This window comes from Mugil cephalus, chromosome 7, assembly GCF_022458985.1.
Source record: "Mugil cephalus isolate CIBA_MC_2020 chromosome 7, CIBA_Mcephalus_1.1, whole genome shotgun sequence".
Taxonomy (NCBI): Eukaryota; Metazoa; Chordata; class Actinopteri; order Mugiliformes; family Mugilidae; genus Mugil; species Mugil cephalus.
The window spans coordinates 21546085-21566034 of record NC_061776.1 but is presented as its reverse complement, the minus strand read 5'-3'; the positions used below and the strand labels follow the sequence as shown (position 1 = coordinate 21566034).

Sequence of the window (19950 nt, the reverse complement as noted above, 5' to 3'; positions counted from 1 at the left end):
CAATAGGCCTCGCCAAACAAACGCATATGTGCACATCTGTGTTGAGTCACCGAGTCACAAAGAGATGTGATGTATGCTACAACAAGCCCCCACTCAATAACAGTGCTCTGATGTAAATCCAGTAAGCTGAACAAGAAGGTCACCTTGTAGTCGGAGAAGACCCACATCGATCATGCATTACACCAGAGGGATCGTGATCATATCATGATTTCACTGAGGTACTGTGAGAAAATATGTGAACATTCAGATCATTCTAAAATGTTTTATTAATATAAACATGGCAGAATCCAACTAAAACCTCATTTACTGAACTAATGCCCCTTTTAGGTACTCGTTCTTTAACTCAGATTTTCCATTTTATGGGACATTGCACTTTCACACTAAATTCAGTCATGCTGCATAATGACTGACTCAATGAAATTTTGCTACTAAAACAATCACTTGAAGGAAAATTTGTACTTTAATACATTCACTGCAGAATGGAGCCTCCGTCTCTCCCTTTTGGAAAGGAACACAATTACTTTGTCAGGAACACAAACACTTTTGAGATACCTACGAGGTATACAGTGTTTTTTCAGTGCAATCCGTTTTTGTCCTCTGGGTCAGTCCGTTTTTGGACATGTTTCTTTTCTACCTGGACGTTTCCTAAATGCCAAACTGCCAGCGATGAAATCCTAAAACTCTCGTTTGTCAGCCACAGGCTCCGGGATATTCCTCGTTGCTGTACACAACTGTTTTCCATCACTACAGTTGCTCCCCACTTAATCTCTGGCAAACCGGTCACAGCTGGTTGGTGTAAAACGCATTGCTACCAGTACCACAGACACCAGATTTAAAACTGTGGTGGTGCTGATTATCTTAATAAGTGCTGAGTGAAGCCATTTGGCAAAGTGAAATGTAGCAGATGTTCATTTATATGAAACATTCCCGCATCATAGTACTGGAGGAAAAGAATACTCCTTTTATGTCTGATCTTTAGATGATTAGGTGCTGAGTTGAGGAGGGTTTGTGACTGCACAAAACGCTAATCTAAGCCTGAGTGGATATTTTCAGAAAGACTGTGCTTGTAAATCTGCTCTGCGGATGAATGAAATCTATATCTGTTCCCTGTGAGATCAGCTACTCTTGAGAGAAGTCCCCTGAGGAGTAGGGAACCAGGGTGATTTTAAACTGGCTGGGACTCTGATGGAGAGGCAACAGGTGGAATATCACAGAGAAGACTGCAACCAAAAGCTTGTTTTGCATCCAGCAACAAACACGCTCAAATACAAAACTGCACAGCAGCAGATCTGCAGGACTGCTTGGCACAGAACAAGAATTAAGTTCTCTTCAGGCTCTAATATACAAAGGGAAGCTGGCAGATGACCAAAGTCCTAAGTGTGTGTGTGTTTCTCTCTATTCCTCATGGCTGTTTCTGTTTGGTATGCTCAAGTAGTCAGTCTCACATGGGGAAACAAAGAGGACACAGACAAGGACGCCTACTGGCCGAGGACAGAATAAATTGAATTGAACAGTGATTACATTACAACTCCCAGTCACTCTGCTGTGGGAGGCTATATGATATCCTGGACAGCTGGCCAAAATCCTTGAAATCCATTGACGAGTGTCACTCCACTAGGGATTGATTAAAAAAACGATGCACAAACCTCAAAAACAGCCAGAGCGTAGGGGTGTCCCAGTCTCTCTGCAGATGATATGTGTGTTCTGCGGTGAGCCCCGTTCAGGTCCACACTGGCTATGAGGTGCAGTTTTGAATCCACCCAGTACAGACGCCTGTTGGCCACGTCTGAGGAGCACACACACACATATGCACACAAAGAAAGGTCTTTCCTAAGCTGAGTGGAAATTGAGTGTCTTTCCGGTAAGCACTCTTGCACTCTGACCAGCAAATCCCTTCAGGTGATATTGATTATGTTTTAAAATGTCAGATTCTCACCATTGCACAGCTGTGAGTTTGACTGAGTCGATCTATAACCTCTGAAACCCTTCAAATATCCTTCCAAAGCAACTGTGATAACTTTATTTTGATGTATTTTATACCAGTAGAATAAAATATTTACCTATTTCAATTACTTTTGACCTTTGCCTACAGCGTGCTGAATGAGCGCATTAATTCATTTTCAGTACAGTGCTTCAGGCTCATTTAAACACAATAACTGCCAAAAAAAAAAGTCAAATAGAGCGCAGTGTGATTTACAATGTAAGAGGCAGTGAAAACCAGCTGTTCCCCTCTCACCTAGAGTGATGCCGTTGGGCCATTCAATGTTATCAGCCACCAGCACCTGCCGGTCCACTCCATTCATGCCGGCCTTCTCTATCTTGGCTCGCGTGCCCCAGTCTGACCAGTACATAAAGCTGGAACAAAGACAGCAAACCTATTGTTATTATGAGGTGATGGGCTTCGGCAAGAAACTCAAGAGCAGCAGTGATCTGATATGTACGGCTTTCCATCTAAATTTATTATGATGAATACAATAAGATCAGCAGTTACAAGGGTAAGAAGACAATGAGGAAGAAGACATTTAAGAAGGAAATAGGTGGGTGGGTAGGTGGGTGGGGGTGGTGGGGGTAAAAGGAAGAAGGAAAAGAAGAAGAAGTCTGCATACGTCTGTAATGGCAGGATGAAAAGCAGTACTGCTGAAGCAACATGAATCTCTCCAACAGTCACAACAGTGTAAGAATGGGATAAAAGGTAGTAAGCTTCCCTGTAGCAGTGGTAATCTGGTCTGTACCACTTGTGTCACTTGTAAAATGTGTGGAGCTTTGAAGGGGCACAGACAAAGAGAGACATCTCGGAAACTCAGATAACTGCAGGGGATTATTGTGAAAGATGTGTGACAAGTGCATTTGGGAGCTGTCCATTCAGCACCACAAAACTGCAGCAAGTCAAGGGCGCAGCAGTAACAGTATCATCTGTCTGTTCCCTTCCACTCACCTCCTCACTCATTCTGCAGCTTACAGTAATCTATCTATCTATCTATCTATCTATCTATCTATCTATCTATCTATCTATCTATCTATCTATCAGAACTTCCTTCTTTTTGAGAAAATCATGTTAAATGTCCTGATTTGAAGCAGGGTGTTAAATGTAAATGTAGTATGGCTGTGATAATCTACATTTGGTGTTGGTTAATACTTTTCTAGATATACAAAAATCGATCTAGTTTAAACCGTATCCTAAATTTAAAAGCTGAGTTCAGAATAGTGTTTGGTTTTTGGGCAATATCAGTTCAGAATCAAAGCGGCCCACTTCACAAAGAATTCCAGCCATTGCTACGTTACTGACATGAAATGAATCTTCCTGCAAAGACAAACCAGTTATTCTGTGTCGTTTCTGTGGTGGCGACGACTGGGTCTGCAATGTGTACAAAACCTCTATGTATGTGTGCCTTTTGGATAAATCTGTGCATTTTAGTTAACTTGTGTTTATTTGCTTGGATCAACAGAACACAGAGCCTGCAGAAGAACACGCACGCTGGGCCAATTTCATAAAGCTACCCAGATTAGGAGCAATTAGTTAAGACAGAATTAAGCCATGATCGTAAATGGGTCACAGGCTTCCCATATACAACAACAAGAAATCTCTTATTGCATGTTCATCATAGAAGGATTATGTATATTCAATTTCTGGGTCCCATGTTGAAATCACTTAGCAAATTGTTATCTTAAGTCATCGTGTTCAATATTATAGAACAGGGAAAGAAAGTACGGAAATATCTCAGGGAGTTTCATATAAACTCAGTTTGATACTATTTAATGTTGATGTACTGTAAACTGTAAATGAATGAATGAAATAAATTCATTCAATTCTATGAGAAACTGTGTCCAAACTTTTGGCTGGCAGTGTATATTGTGGAACAGCACAATTGCATTATTCTTACCATTAAGGGGTCAACAATTTATTTCTATACCTACAGTAAAATCAAACGCACACATCTCAGCCTGCTTACCCATGGTGGGGATCCAGTGCTATGGCTCGGGGTTCGCTCAGGTCGCTGCTGATGAGGACGCGTCTCTTGGTGCCGTCAACCGAGGCCACAGAGATGGACTTGGCTCCGGAGTCGGTCCAGTACAGGTTGTGTTGGAGCCAGTCCAGAGCCAGACCCACGGGGGTCTCCAGAGATGAATCGACCAGCGGCACCTGCTGGGAGGGGTCACTGGCCTCGTGGATGAAGGCACTGTACAAAGGGGGAGTGAGAGAAATGGGAGAAAGTGAAAAGCAGTGAGAATATGTCAGAAAATCTGGGGGTGTCCTGTGGTATACTATAACATGAATGATAATTGTTGCCTGGATATTGACTGGATACATCAGCATACATAGCACAATCAAAAGATAAGTAGATGACTGTTGATACACACTGCGAGTAATTCTCCTGCTGTACAGTCTCTGTGGAGCAGAGACTGGAGCTGGTGTGGGAGCTGCAGCCTTGGGCCATACGCTGAGCAGGTTCATCCAGCGGTTAGTGTCCTTCTTAAGCGGACCACTTATCAGAATAGACAAGGGCCCACTCAGGGTTTGCCCTGCTCACTAATGATTTGACCCCGGCAGAGGTGTGAGGTAAGGGCAAGACAGCTGTGCTCCTGAGGAAGAATTTCAATTGTAGTTTCCCCCAGAGATTTATTTTTTTTCTCTTAACATTCATTTTCAGAGAGAACACAGTGCTCCAATTAGAACCCACTCTGGGGAGAAAACGCAGTCGGGATAACAATAGAATTCATTTAAAATAATAGCAGGCCCGAGCAATAGACTCAGCAGATTAAACTTCAAAAGCATTAAAAATGCCTTGATTCTCAGGGCATCAAATGCCAGGAAATCATATCAGAGTACAACATCAGCCCAAGCAAGGCTGGAACATCTCATTACGACACTGTCTTTAAAACATGTGGTGTATAGTATCTACTGCTCTTGTTGCAGTGCGTAACATCTACATAACTCAAACAGATGAAATGATATTTGAATGCAGCACAAATGCTATTCTCACATTGTTGTGTCCAGTCATTTATAAGCTTTGTTGAGGTAAAATAGGTACTCCATTTTTATACGAAGCCTCAGTATCTAATCGGCCACTGATCTAAATTCAGGGTCAATTTTGGTGGCAATGCTTTTAAGAGTGGGTCCTTGTGTTATTGTAATTTGTGCCCAGAGGGATGTAAGCAACGTGTTACATTGGTTTCATTCTATTACAAAGTTAAACAGTATACCAGTGAAGCCGTAACATTATTTCTGGCCTCAAACATACACACAATACATTTCTGTTTGTGTTCTAAGACAAGGTTTCTGAAATAAAGTCAGGATTGTGATCTGCAACAAAGTCGTCTTCAGTTTTACCTGTAGATTTTACGGTGGAATCGATCACACCAGAAGACACGGTTGTTGGCCACATCCAGGTCCAGAGCCACTGCGTTCTTCTGGGTTGACACCACCTGGCTGTAGTCCCTCTTGACCAAATCGATGCGTCGGATCTCATGCCGGTTGGTGAACATCAAATAAGGGCTTTTCCCTGCATTCAAAGAAGTGAAATTTTTGCTTTTTGCGAAACTAGACGTGAAATCAGGATCAAACCATGGATGGACAAAGTATAAAGCCAAAGCAAGGCAATTTATATAGGAGGCTTAATACATTTTTAATAGGACGAATACTCAGTTGACTGAGTTTTGACAGTTTGGTCTGGGTGAAGAGTCGGTATCTCTTTGAAAACTGCTCAAATTAGTAAGCGCAGTGTATTAAAGGAATTTAACCTTGCTTCAGTGGGATCAACATCCAAACTAAAATATGCCTAGTCAGAACTGGGAGATATAATGTCAATAAACTCAAGATATACAACATAAAGGAAGGACATAAAAAAGAAAAGACCAATAAGCCTGAAAGATTTGTTTTTCAGCACAGGATGGAAATGTTTGTGCCAGGGACCGTTGGCACTGATGGGAACCGCTGCCTGTCAGGAAATGATTTAGACATTCCTCTTTGCCAGTCACACTGAGGCTTACCCGAGTCAAAAACCAGTGGAGCTTAATGCGCTCCTGCACAATTTGTAGCGCCCGAGTCAATACTCTAAACATCATCTTTTTTTCACCCAGATAAACAACAGAACAAAGCTGGCACGACACTGCTCAATGACCTGCCCTAACAAGATTGCAGGGAAAATAATTGTTCATTTAAAACAGCTGAATAGTTGGCGCATCGATCAGTGTCCGCATGCATCATTAAGTTGTACGCTCCTTATTATCTCCTCCTCGCAAATATAGATCAGAGGTACCTTTACATCCAACTGCACCTCTTTAAACAGCAAGCTGTCAACTGACACAGCGGCAATAGGGCAGGCAGCAGCACTAACCAGACTGGTGATTTGCACTGAGGGCAGAGGAACAACCTTGAACACATTTAAACATGACAGATGTCCTGCCTTTGCATTTGACATTTAATAGGGAACAATAACAATCCAATGTTGATGTACATGCAACAGCTTCAGGAGGAAATATCCTTGTGGACCTGACTGTATCAACACATAACAAGTTCTCATCTGACAGAACACACCTTATATACATTCAGTGTGATCACTAGTGATTAGATTTTCCATTTCCTCTCCCATTTGATTTTATCAGCATGGAAACCGTGACCAGTGCTAGCTACAATAACATATCTACAGCCAAGCAAGTAGCTGTGGGAGACTCAGATCAGAACACGCTGGTGTAATATACGTTTCATCATGTCAGCTCACCGTGTTGCAAGACAATTAGCACCGAACACCAAGTACACCTGAGGCTGACTTGTCAAATATTTATTAGAGAGGGGTGTAAGATTCGTTTTAACAACGATTCGAATCAAGATTCCTGGTTGCCGATACGATTCAAGGACGATTTTGGTTCATTTAGAACGATACGATCCGAAACGATTCAGTAACTTTTTAGCCAAAAATTAAACCAGTGTGACTGAAATAAATACCTACTCAGTGTTTCCTCTACATTCATTTAGGAGTGGTGGGCCGCCATTCCTAAATCCTAGCCGCTGCTCCTTCAAATTTATTTTCTTTTCTGTTTTTTATTCACACAAATACACCACCGCCGCATGTCTCCCCATTCACAGCAGAGTCATGCACTGCGTCGGGCACTCGCGACTATTAATGTAAAAAACAGAGAACTATCTTGCTCAGTATCTACTCTTTTGAGTTCTTAATCTACCGGTTACCGTCACTTTGTAAACTTCCTTAAGTGTCTCGATCCACTGGACGGCGCTCGGTTAATCAATAAAGAACGGGGTATTTTGGCCTAGAAGTTTAACACCACATGTCCGTTTCTGGTTATTATCGCCTCTTTTGAGCGCTGACGTTCTCACTACACGCTGGTCTGTCGACAATGATGGTGGTGACCGACGCCGCACGTTTCATCGAGTTGTTTTCCTTTTGCTCAGGTCACTGTGTGTCACTGGCGGGGAGGCGATGAGACGTGAAGATGGGGCATTAAAAGTGCTAAAAAAAACACATCAGTATAAAGTCTGATGTGCTTAAATCCAATCCGTTATTTCCTGGTATTAATACAATCGATTGATTACCTTTTAAAACGATATTTGATGGATGTATGTTGTCTGGAAGGCCAACTTGCCGAGCACAGATTGATGTAGTTGGATCGTAGGAAAATAGATTCATCGATGCAGTGGATGAATCGTTACACCCTTATTAGAAATCTAATCACTGGAATGGGTGAACATCTGAGATTATATTTGGACGAATGTTAGCCTGCCTGGTGGCTCTATAAGCCTGGCTATCACTAGATGCGTTACAATTCATCCTTGGGAATCAAGAAGCTTTGAGTGGCAGTTGCTGATCCAAGTTGCTAACCGTTAGTCTAGTTGTTCTGCTCATACTCTACTTCTAGTTCAGCAGAGTTTAGGACTGTCCACTCAGAACAATTTGTCTGGAAACTTATGAGTGAATTCATAGAGGTATTGCCCATGTTAATAGACAGTCAATATCAGGAAACATGCATGTCTGTTGTAGTTGATATCAAATGACAGAGGATACTTGCATGTTGGGAAAAAAAAACGCAAACACAAATGAGATGGACATAGTTGAATAAGTCTAATTTGGCCATGTGAAATCTCACTGTCATGGAGACACAATGGGTAGTTTATTTCCATCATCTCAGACTGTTTGGTAGTTTTATCACGCCACTGGCACACACGCTGCTTTTAGCACTACATCCCAGTGTCCTTGTTTCCTTTTGGGTGCATTCACACCTATTTTTAGAGTTGTCGACCTTTGATAAGGTCACCCGGGGTGTATTTTAATTACAATCAAGGAAGAGGGTGATGCATTTAAAATAGCGCGTCTTTATGTCTGGTTCCTCAAAATTGTGGCAGGAAAAGTCAAGTGGCTAACTGCACGGTGGAGTGTCCCTGCAGAGGAGGTTTTATCTGACTGGCTAACTGCTGCTGCCCACCTTTGTCTTGTAATATCTTCTATACCGAGCCTATCTCTTTCTGACATTGTGGTAATATAATGGCAGCTGGAGCCAGTTATCTCTAGAGGAAGATAAGAAATTCTCTCATTAATAGGTTGCACGTCTCCATTCCTCTTTTGCCGGTCTTATAGTAGCATCCTGCACGATCTCCTTGCACGTCTAACCCAAAGTCTGAACGATGACAGCTCTATTTGGGACTAAGTGTTCTCAAAAGCTGCCTGTTACAATGACAACACTTCCAGCCCTCCTAAAGGGGAAAATGATCCCCTGCTGGTTTTATGGGCCATCATGGTAACAGTAGCTTTCATCGCTCCAGGACCGAGCGGCTGACCTGCTGCATTCACTGCAAATGCTGCCAGGCGCACAGTTCTCTCTGGGCCGTCACAAACTGATGGCAAACACATTGAGCAGCCATTCACCGAGAAATACACGTGTGTATACAGAGGCAAGGGAGCAGATTAAGTACACAGCCACACACATGTGCTGTGTACAAATACAAACTCCCACACATGCAAATTCTGGGCTTTGATATTAGTTCATTTTAACTGAAGGAAATTAAATCAGAGCACTCAACAGCCACAGGGACCAAATCAACACATCTCATCTGGCTGAGTGTTTGCTGCCAATTAAATAATGAAGATTTGGGAGTAAATGAAGTGTAAACATATCAAATGGCCTCTGTGTGTAATCCTCTTGCAAACAGCTTCTGGGCTGTAGTTCGAGGTCAACTGGCCTCTCAGCGGTTGACTTTGTTTTCCACTATCAGACGACTATTATCAATGGGCCTAATGGGAGGCTGGATTAAACTGATGAAATTAGCCTCCGCTGTGACTCAACCAGGTTCGGTGGAGGAGCTGCTACACCTAATTATAGGTGTTCGGCATGGCTGAACACATCAGCCTGTCACTCATGAAACTGTCTAATAGGATGGGACCCTGAGGACCGATTTGGCCTGAGAGAAAACGAGCTGTTGCCTTGGTAACGTTTTTTTTTTGTTGTTGTTGTTGTTTGTTTTTCTTTTTTTTAAGCAGCATGTCAAGTACATAAACAGCTGCAGAGCAATGATACGACTATTCCCACAACAGTTGGGCATGAGCATGTCATGTAACATATCTTTTTAAATGTTCAGTGGAGGCAAATGTAGTTTGACAGCGAGGATTGCATAAATATAAAAAGAAAAATATTTTATTTACCTCAACTTGCATGATAATAAAGTATACTCCATAAATAGATTTTAACTAATCCCTGTTTCTCTTCCTCAGCCTTAAAACCCTGACTTAAGCCCTTACATCCTTGTGAACTCGCACCATTCATTGTTGTAACTCACCTTCTGCCTTGCAGGTCTTTGTGACAGGGTCCATCTCATATCCTTCATAGCATTCGCACTTAAAATCCCCTTTGTAGTTGATGCAGATCTGACTGCAAGCGTCTGGGTTCTCGCACTCATCAATGTCTGCAGAGGGGAGAAGGAGGAGAGGTTATCAATCAGAAGAAAAACTGAGAGGGACAGACGGACAACGACGACAAGTGACTGATTCACCGTCGTGAGCTTTGAGGTATGAGACTAGAATCCTAAAGTGTGCTAAAATATAGCGAGGCTTTTGGGGGAAATGGCAGCTGTGATGGGAGAATACAAATCCTAATCTATAGCTGTAAGTGTTGGGGAAGCACATTAACATGTTCACAGAAACAAAGGAGTCAGTGGTGAGGCGGGGTGAGTCCCTGTCCACGTCTCCTGACCCGATTTCCTCCAGGCCGATTTTTTTTCTTGGGTGTGATGCAGAGCTGTTAGTGTTAAAATGACAGGGAAGGGTGTGAAGGACACACTACGTGCATGTGTGAGAGCAGTGCGACTGCATTAGTTTCCCAGTGGGGCTGATGGGCGGGGCACAAAGAGAAGGCTAGAGAGATGCGAACCACTCACACGCACAGATTTACGCTAGCCTACATACACTCCGACACAGCTAGCTATCTGAAATACATCTTTGTTCAGTTACCTCCACACGTCTTTTTGTCCAGCAGCTGGTAGCCGGTGGGGCACTGGCACTCGAAGCCAATTGGTCGGTCCATGCAGACATGGGAGCAGCCGCCATTATTAATCATACACTCATTCAGCCCTGGGAGAAAAAGAAAACAAGAACACAGTGATCAAATGCAGCCAACCCTAAACATGGCAGAGGCATTATAGCCACCCAGTGAAGCTAAATGTGATGCAGAAAACAGCCCTTTCTACTTCTATTTCCTTAACTGTAATTGTATTTTGATGTATGAAGTAAAAATATGTGTAGCACACAGGCAGGGGAGAACGTCTTTGTAATCTTCACTTTATCACAGCTTCTGTACTCCGCTCCTTTTGCAACCTTTTTGAATCCTTATCAGATGCTCTCACAAGTAGAGAAGGAATCAAAGAGACACGGCATCACGCGCGTTAAAGCTATAATCTGGTCCATCTGCGGGGATATGAATGAAATGTGTATGTAAAGCGGATTAATGCTGCGAACGGGGATTCAAAGATGTCCCGCGAGGATCTATCACAAGAGCGAGGCAAGACGTCTAAATTAGACAGGAGAGCGGCTCGAACCAAGCGGCGTGATCTGAAAAATGACGGAAGCGGAAAAATAAGATGGAAAGACGCTACCGACAACACGCTCTCGTTTAAAACTAGGTCAGAGCAGCTGGCACAAGGTTGGCACACAATAAAGAAGTCGGAGGCAGTTAGGTTTGATTGTGTGGCGTAAACCGGCTTTTACAGGGTGTACCACTTGAAAGCAAGAACAGTCTGCGGCTGAAACTGAAGACGCAGTTGTTCAAACTCCTCCACAATGACCACAGTCCAGTTGGTTCCTCACAGGGAGGCATTATAAAGTCATATGACCTGTCCACAGGACATAGACAGCAGCCTGTCACTGAACGAGCTCCTCTGTCCAACTATGGTGTTTGGAGTTTTGGTTGCATTCAGTTTAGAAGAAAAAAGCCTATGAATGAATCATAGAGAATACGATAGCTGGGTGAAAGCATGGATCAATAAAATATCTCTCCAACATTTTATTCAGTGGCACGCCAGGCTTTGTGTTTTGCAACAAACACTCCCAACAAACCAACGCTGCACAATGACAACTGGAAATAAGTGATAAAAAGCGAGAAGGATTAAGCTGTAAGAGAAACTGCACTCCTCCATATGAAAGAGTTCTGTCAATGGTATGCCACCCAATCTAGGGTTACACATTTGTCAATAGCCGGTGAGATCAGTCAGTGAAAGCGCAGCCGCTGAATCTGTGTGAGTTTAGTTGAACATTTTTTAATACCAAACAGAGAAAATAACCTTGATTAATAAAGATAAAAAATCTTGAATTATCTCTCTTTGTGGACATTTGTCTGAGGCAGTATAGTACTGTGTACTGTACACTTGCACAGTTTTATTTTGAAAGACCTTTGGGTGACAAAAGGTAATGTGCTGTGATTAAAAAGACATTTTAATGCTGGAGCTGAAGCTTTTCTTCTTATAAATCTGGAAGGAGTCTTTTATCACACTGCCTGACCAAAACAAAAGTCACCACCTGGATTTAACATAGCAAATGTGTATGAGCCTCCTACCTTTCAGCTGGCAACAAGTTGTTTAACCCCAATGATGTACATGAGTAGCTTCTCATTTCTTAAACACTTTGAAACTAAGAGCATTCAGTGGGGAAAAGTTCATATGAGTCAATCATCGAAGAGGATCTGGCTTTTGAGTCATTTAAGTCACTGAGTCATTCAGCTCCACCCACTCCCCGCCCCCACTGATTCACATCGACCTGAATCTGAAACGGGAAAATGTTCTAGCCACAGATGGTGGTGTGACTCTATTTCATCCCAACCATTAAACATAAAAGTTACGATAAATTCCTGGGAAACTCTGCAGTTTGTCACTTCAACGCTCTCCTTTTTCAATTCATATTCAGCTCAACAGCTCCAACATGGAATCGCCACACCAATGGTAATCTGTGTTTGTCCTTGGCGGAAGTCACTTTCTCGTTTAGACTGTAATCCTTCCTTTGAGTTTCTCTTGGTCATCACAGACATTTCTTAGACCTTATATATAGAAATATATATATACAGTGGGGGAAATAAGTATTTGATCCCCTGCTGAATTTGTAAGTTTGCCCACTTCCATAGAAATGATCAGACTCTGGTTTTTATGGTTGTTTACTGGTTATGGGTATAGACAGAATATCAATCGAAAATGCATAAAAAACACACAATCTAAAAGTTATAAATTGTTATGTATTTTATTAAGGGAAATAAGTATTTGATCCCCAACAATTCACTTAGAATTCAGGCTCCTACAGATTGGCTGGTGCGCATGTGGCACACAGCTGTGCTCAGTCAACTAATTACCAATACTCCTGATCTTAACTCGTCATGTATATAAAGCACACCTGCTCTAAGAATCAGTTTCTTACATTCCAACTTCTACAGCACCATGGGCAAGACCAAAGAGCTGTCAAAAGATGTCAGGGACAAGATTGTAGACCTGCACAAGGCTGGTATAGGTTACAAAACCATCAGCAAAAGGCTTGGTGAGAAGGTGACAACTATTGGTGCCATTATTCGCAAGTGGAAGACCCATAAAAGGACCATCAACTGTCCTCGGTCTGGAGCTCCCCGCAAAATCTCACCTCATGGAGTGAGGATGATGATGAGAAAGATGAGGGAGCAGCCTAAAACAACACGGCAGGAGCTTGTTAATGATCTGGAAGCAGTTGGGACCTCCGTCACCAAGAAAACAGTTGGCAACACACTGCGCCGTTATGGATTGAACTCTTGCAGTGCCCGCAAGGTCCCCCTGCTCAAGAAGGCACATGTACAGGCCCGCCTTAAGTTTGCCAGTGAACATCTAAATGACTCAGAGAAGGCTTGGGAGAAAGTGCTGTGGTCTGACGAAACCAAAGTTGAGCTATTTGGCATTAACTCGACCCGCCGTGTTTGGAGGATGAAAAAACGTGAGTATGACCCAAAGAACACCATACCCACGGTTAAGCATGGAGGTGGAAACATCATGTTTTGGGGCTGTTTTTCAGCAAAGGGTACAGGGCAACTTCACCGCATTATGGGGCCAATGAATGCAGCCATGTACTGTAACATCTTGGACAAAAACCTTCTTTCCTCAGCAAGAACACTGAAGATGCCTCGTGGGTGGGTTTTCCAACATGACAATGACCCAAAACATACTGCCAGGACAACAAAGGAGTGGCTCAAGAAGAAGCATATTAAGGTCATGGAGTGGCCTAGTCAGTCTCCAGACCTTAACCCGATCGAAAACCTGTGGAGGGAGCTGAAGCTCCGAGTTTCCAAGAGGCAGCCAAGAAACTTGAAGGATTTAGAGACTGTCTGTAAAGATGAATGGGCCAAAATCCCTCCTGCGCTGTGTGCAAACCTGGTGACCAACTACAAGAAACGTCTCATCGCTGTGCTTGCCAACAAAGGTTTCTCTACAAAGTACTGACTTGTGTTGTGCTTGGGGATCAAATACTTATTTCCCTTAATAAAATACATAACAATTTATAACTTTTAGATTGTGTGTTTTTTATGCATTTTCGACTGATATTCTGTCTATACCCATAACCAGTAAACAACCATAAAAACCAGAGTCTGATCATTTCTATGGAAGTGGGCAAACTTACAAATTCAGCAGGGGATCAAATACTTATTTCCCCCACTGTATATATATTATGTTTATGCATATATATTTGTGTGATATTTTTTCATTTATTCTTTCTGACCACCAGAGACAGTAATTTCTCAGAACCTTAACTACATTCGTAACTGTCTGTTCTCTCTCAGCTCAGCAGCACCACTAATTACTGTATCCCACTCCATATGCTTTGTGACAGATGCCTTATTCTTCAGCTTTGGGAAACCAGTTTCTGATGGTTAACTAAAAGCTGCTGCTACACTACATTAGTGGTTAGAGAAGCCGCTTTGGGGCAGAGAGGAGCCAGGTTCAATCAAACACCTTGCACGGTTTCCCACAGCTTTAAATGTGCTCCTCTGGTTAGGTTAAAAGGAGAGAAAGAATTCCATGACTTGAAACAAAGCTGATTTGATTTTCTATTGTGCATTGGTAGAGGAATGTCTCCACAGACAACGCAGACCTACACAATATCAGGCAGGTGGTCATAACATTATTCCTGATCACTGTATGGTTTACTAATAAATTCTGTCCTTTTATTATTCTATATTTGGCAGTGAAGAAATAGTGTTCAGTGGGTTCTCAGAACAGTTTTGCTGTGAGCTGCCAGAAGCAGCAAGAAACTTTAACGAGAGTGGTGACAGAAAACCAAAGGTGAAAGCCCAAAGGATCAAAACAATGCGCTAAAAGACAAATCGCTGTCAAACTGACGACGAAGTGCTGAGTTCTGTTCCAATTTTATCCCCGCGAGCCACCGATTAGCATTAAAATGGCGCAGTCATGGTCGTCTGTCCACCATGTAACGCAGAGTTAGCAATACTGAGACTACTTCATTTTCTTTATCTGTAAAGAATGAAGATTTTTACGCAGCTACGGGTTAATTGGCTTTTTTTTTTCTGGAACAAAAATAGAGAAAGATAAAGTTAGTTCTCCAAAGACTCACTGAAGGTTAACTTCGTGGAGACTTTTCGTGGGGAGCTTTGCAATAGCCAGCCTTAAAAATCCATCTCCAATTCTGCACAGTGGGTGACAGCTCTCTGCCACTCACAGCAGCTCCACAGCTCTCCGACTGTCACTCCAGAGTGAACCGCAGAGAGATGAAGGGACCAAAACGATGCTATATTTGAGGTCTCACTCATTCCTGTTCCCGAGAGAAGGGGCAGGGCCGGGTAGCACCGAAGCCCCAGGAGAGGCGCCGCAAGAAAACATGAACAGTCTTTTCCAGGCACCTTCCAAGGACAGCCATGATTTAGAGTTCACTCCGCTTTTTCCCACCGGCAAACACAACGTCCCTCCTCCTCTCTCCTCCAACCCCATCTCTCATTTCTCTCACCATGGTAACTACGCGCTGCCTATTTTCAGCCGTTCCTCCCGGTGAAAGTGATGGCGCTACGTTAAGAAGTGAGTAATAGGTCAGCGTTGAGGTAATATGTCATTATTCCTAATGAGATGGGCCGCGCAGAAAAAACATTTGCTTGAGCGTAGAGAGAAATGCCTTCATTTTCTCTAATGTATGACCGATGCGGCAAATGCAATCACTCTGAACGTCAAGTGTGTCTGAGTGCAGCGGCGCACGTTATCGTCTCTCCGCGTGCTTTCGGCGTGCGCTCTGGTTGGGGAACATCTTGCGAGTAAACAGTTGAGCGAGCAGAGCGATGAGTTAAGTATGTGTGGACACGCTATTAATGAGCTGAAAACGAGACCTGAGTTGAGGGAGGGAGGGAGGTGGAGGTCTAGGAAGAAGAGGAGCGAGGAATAATACTCTGTGGAGTGTCTGAATTGGTCCTGCAATTTCCGTCCCCTGCAGAGGTCTGTCCACTCGGTCAGCTGTCACTTATCCCTTACAACTTTCCTCTCAGGAAATGAGTCCTCTTTCCACTCCATCATATCTCCATCATAAACTATTGGGTAAGGGAAATAAAGGCTCCATCCATTTCAGAGCTGAGCTGAGCCCGTCTGTAAATACAGATCATGATGTTCGGAGGCAGAGAGCAGATCACTAAAGAGCAGAAGACGATTATTTTCCGCCGGCTGATGGTAATTAGTACACGCAGGCTTTTGTTCTGATCTGCTAATTTGAGCGCAGCCCCTTTGAAATGCAAGGTAACTGGAGGTAGGTAGTCGCACTTTGTTATGGCAAACGCGATTACGCAGCTACATGAGATGCCTGAATCCATTCACAATAGACATGTGCATGTGCTGTCAGTGCACGGGGCTGAGACGAAAGCTCTGCTCACACAAATAGCAACAGATGACTTTGTAATTTCACAGCTGATCCCTCATCTTGTACTGCTGGGGAATGAACAAGAAGACGGTTTTACATACGGAAAGACCCAACAGTGAAGAGTAAATCAAAGTCTGGGAGAGGGGCGCAGATCAGAAAAGGTCGTCATACCGCACTCTTTCTTGGGCTCGTCGGATCGGTCCTTGCAGTCCTTGACGGAGTCACAGACCTTGGAGCTGTCGATGCACTCCCCGTTTTTACACAGGAACTTCAGGGGTCCCTCACATTTGGTGGCTGTGACAGAAGCAGAGGACAGATCAGCACTTAGAAGCTCCACACCACTTAATCCGCACAAGGTATTACAGGCTCGCTCGGCATCTCGCACATCAACAAGCGGGTGAGGCCAAACTGAATGTCTCACCAAATGATTAAAGGCTCTCATGAAACAAGTGGCAGGGTTAAAAAAATACTACCCACTCAGACATTCATATCACCAGGCATAAAAGGCCTTGTGTAATAAAAAAAAAACGGAACTCTAATTTCGGTCCAGTTTCACAGCGCTGGGCTTAATTTCCAGCCAAATAACTCTGCACTATGCTGGTAAATTATGCATCACAGTCAAAGGAGTTTGGAATAATGAAACTGGCTTACAAAAAAGAAATATGCCAGAACCTTATAACAGCTACAATATAGCAATTCATTTTATAATAATATACAACAAGTCCAAAAGTTTCTTCCAAGTTTTATAATTTTCATTAACTCGAACCTTTTGTCATACTCTGAGCATATTAATTACTATAAAGCAGTTTCTTTGTGAGTGGATTGAGACCCAGAAGAAACTGTGCAGCATTACTTTAACTAATATCAGCCTCGAGGATATTTATGCTGTAACAGAGCTGTATTAATATTGAATTATTTCTCCCTGCAGTTAGCCGTCACCACAGTCAATTCACCAAAACAACAAACAGGCGTTTCCTTCCTTCTGTTTTTGACAATGGATGAGTTTTAAATATTGAAGAGGCCAACAGAAGAAAGGGGAGTTGCCTCTCTTCACTGTGCTGTTCTCCATTTTCTCATCAGAATGACGCATGACCTCAGGAAAAAATATTTTTAACTCTACACGACTGCTTTTATATTCACACGCGCGTATAAGCATAGTTTCTGGAAACTAATCCTAGTTACCTGTCCAGTACGTAAAATAAAACTGTGTGACTGTACACTGAAAATGGACCGAAATAGCGGAGATCGCCTTGTTACATCTTTTAAATAAGCAATGTTTATGTAATCAAAGATTCTGAATGGAACAAAATATCAGTGTGCTGTATAACAATTTATAATCCAAAGAAAAACGATTTTAAATGTCATAATGGATGTGAATGTTTACAACTCCAAGATGTCACTTTTGGTATTTATCATTTTTTATGTACACTTTTGGATTTAAAGATTTAAAGCAAGCTGAAAACATTTAGAATGACAGAAATCTAGCTAACAAATGCAATATTGTGGTTTCTATTGCAGCTCTTGCTACTTCTGTCTTAAGTTCCATTTATTCCCACAGCTGCAGCTGGATATTATACAAATATCACAGGTCCTAAAGTCAAGAAATCCTCACTGGCTCATACAAACTCATTTCAGACGGAGACCGACGCATAAAGAATGAAGACGTGAACAGGCAGGGAGGAGTACAGACTGTGACAGTGAAGCATGCAGACGGCTGAACTCACCGTTTACGCAGCCAGATTCATCGCTGTGGTCAAGACAGTCATGGACCTTGTTGCACTGCTTGGTGCCGTGAATGCAGGATCCATCCCCACACTGGAACTCGTCAGGGCGACATGTCAGCAGAGCTGCAAGAGGAACACGCACACAACAATGTGACTTTTAAAACCTGCTTTAATCACCTCAAGAGGTACATAAAATCCTGGGGTCAAATCTAGTCCAAGACATTTGGCTGCATTTAATAATACTACTAATAACAATAGTTGTAACCCTTAATTATCCCACAATGGGGATCCTGCTGTTTGACTAATTCATTCGTTCACACAGCAGTGTGTATGGTTGGAGCGGTGGGCTGCAGCCTCTAGGGACTGCACCCAGGGAGCAATTAGGGGGTTGGATGCTAGCTCAGGGCAAGAACAAGCTGCGTCTCTAACTAGTACTCCACAGCTACTTTGTAAAACCCAGGGTGATAAAAAAAAAATTAAGGAAATGTAAAATTAAATAAAAGTTTGAAATACTAGTACACTAATACAAAACATGTAGGAATTCTAAAAGAGCTGCAAGTTTGGAGTCTGTGTTAGGTGCAGACAGAGAGAGTCAACCTGAGGGCGTGTGATGAATGGTTTCCAATATGCTAACACAAAGATGGAGGCTGCATGACGCCACACCAAATTTCATTAATAACCCAAGCGCAGACACGCTTTTCATCAACAGCGCCCAGCATGGCCCTCTAAACCACACTAAAAAGCAATATATATGACTGAGGTGGATATGATTTAGTGTTATCGCAAGATGAGCAGGACAGAGGGAAAGTAATGGGGACAGGGAGACCGCTGTGGGCTGGACACTCGTGGGCACACATGTACGAACATACATACACGCAGCCGTAGGATGATCCTTGTCTGTACAGTGTTTCTATGTGTCTGTGTTTAATCTGGAGATCTGATTCAAATAACCTAGTGCAGCACATCACATTGTACATTCATAAGAGCAGACAGGTAACAGCGTCTGAAACAGAGAATGTTTCATTTTTATAGACATATATAGGTAAAAGAATGTGGATATCCCAAAGGCAGTGAAGGTGTAATACAGGAACTTTTAGACAAAGATGAGTTCGTGGCTCTCACATGCCTCTAGCCTTCCTCCTTAATGCAGGGATCCAGCTGTCTGACTAAACATCCGTATCAAGTCCTGCTTACGTGACAGCACACGGCGTGGGAGGGTGTGTCTGCTCCTCATGATGAATAGTGGGACTATCTGGGCTTTGCACTCTGGCTTAGTGAGAAAAGAGCATCAGTGCTCCCCCATCCATGACGAGCTAATAGGAAAACCAGCTTTATCAAGAGGCCCCATCTTCCCACAAGTGAAAAACATTCTTTAAAAGACACCTTTAGGGAGGACAAAAGCCTATGCCAACTCCCAGCAGAGAGAAAATGTGCTAAACGACAAAGACACACCTCACAAGAGGGAGGATATATTGTTTGTTAACATTTTTTTTTCTATTGCGCATTTTTAAAGCAAACAGATTTATTAACATTTTGCTCACACAATGGAAAATCAACAGAGCTTAAGTGTAATTACATGTGAATTTGGGGCCTTAAGCTACACTACAGGTAGACTCAGGCTTTTTTTAATAAACAAACAAATATATTACTGTTTAAATATTCATAAAAATGCACGAACAAATAAATAAACCAGACCAAAACCCAAACATGATCCCAACTGCAATAAAAGAAAGATGCAAATTTAAACAAGGTTCGGTGAGCAGCTTTGTATTTGCACCCAAGTACTCACTGTACTGTACACTGTACTCACTCGAACTGCACTGCTGGAAGTTGCTGCCAATTAAACAAAGAAAAACAAAAAGTGTTTGTTCTGA

At 42.7% G+C, this 19950-nt stretch overlaps 1 protein-coding gene across 2 annotated transcripts in view; it reads right to left on the bottom strand.

Annotated features, from left to right (window-relative positions):
- The window catches only part of LOC125011151 (low-density lipoprotein receptor-related protein 8-like), an 85217-nt gene that overhangs the window by 9973 nt on the left and 55294 nt on the right, over nucleotides 1-19950 (bottom strand). For both annotated transcript variants that reach the window (XM_047590190.1, XM_047590191.1), the window contains exons 6-13: nucleotides 18077-18199; nucleotides 16524-16646; nucleotides 10455-10574; nucleotides 9785-9910; nucleotides 5330-5501; nucleotides 3951-4178; nucleotides 2237-2355; nucleotides 1647-1786 (exon numbers count right to left, since the gene is read on the bottom strand). In XM_047590190.1, the coding sequence (XP_047446146.1) occupies nucleotides 1647-1786; nucleotides 2237-2355; nucleotides 3951-4178; nucleotides 5330-5501; nucleotides 9785-9910; nucleotides 10455-10574; nucleotides 16524-16646; nucleotides 18077-18199 (1151 nt within the window). The remainder of the gene's footprint in view (nucleotides 1-1646; nucleotides 1787-2236; nucleotides 2356-3950; nucleotides 4179-5329; nucleotides 5502-9784; nucleotides 9911-10454; nucleotides 10575-16523; nucleotides 16647-18076; nucleotides 18200-19950) is intronic.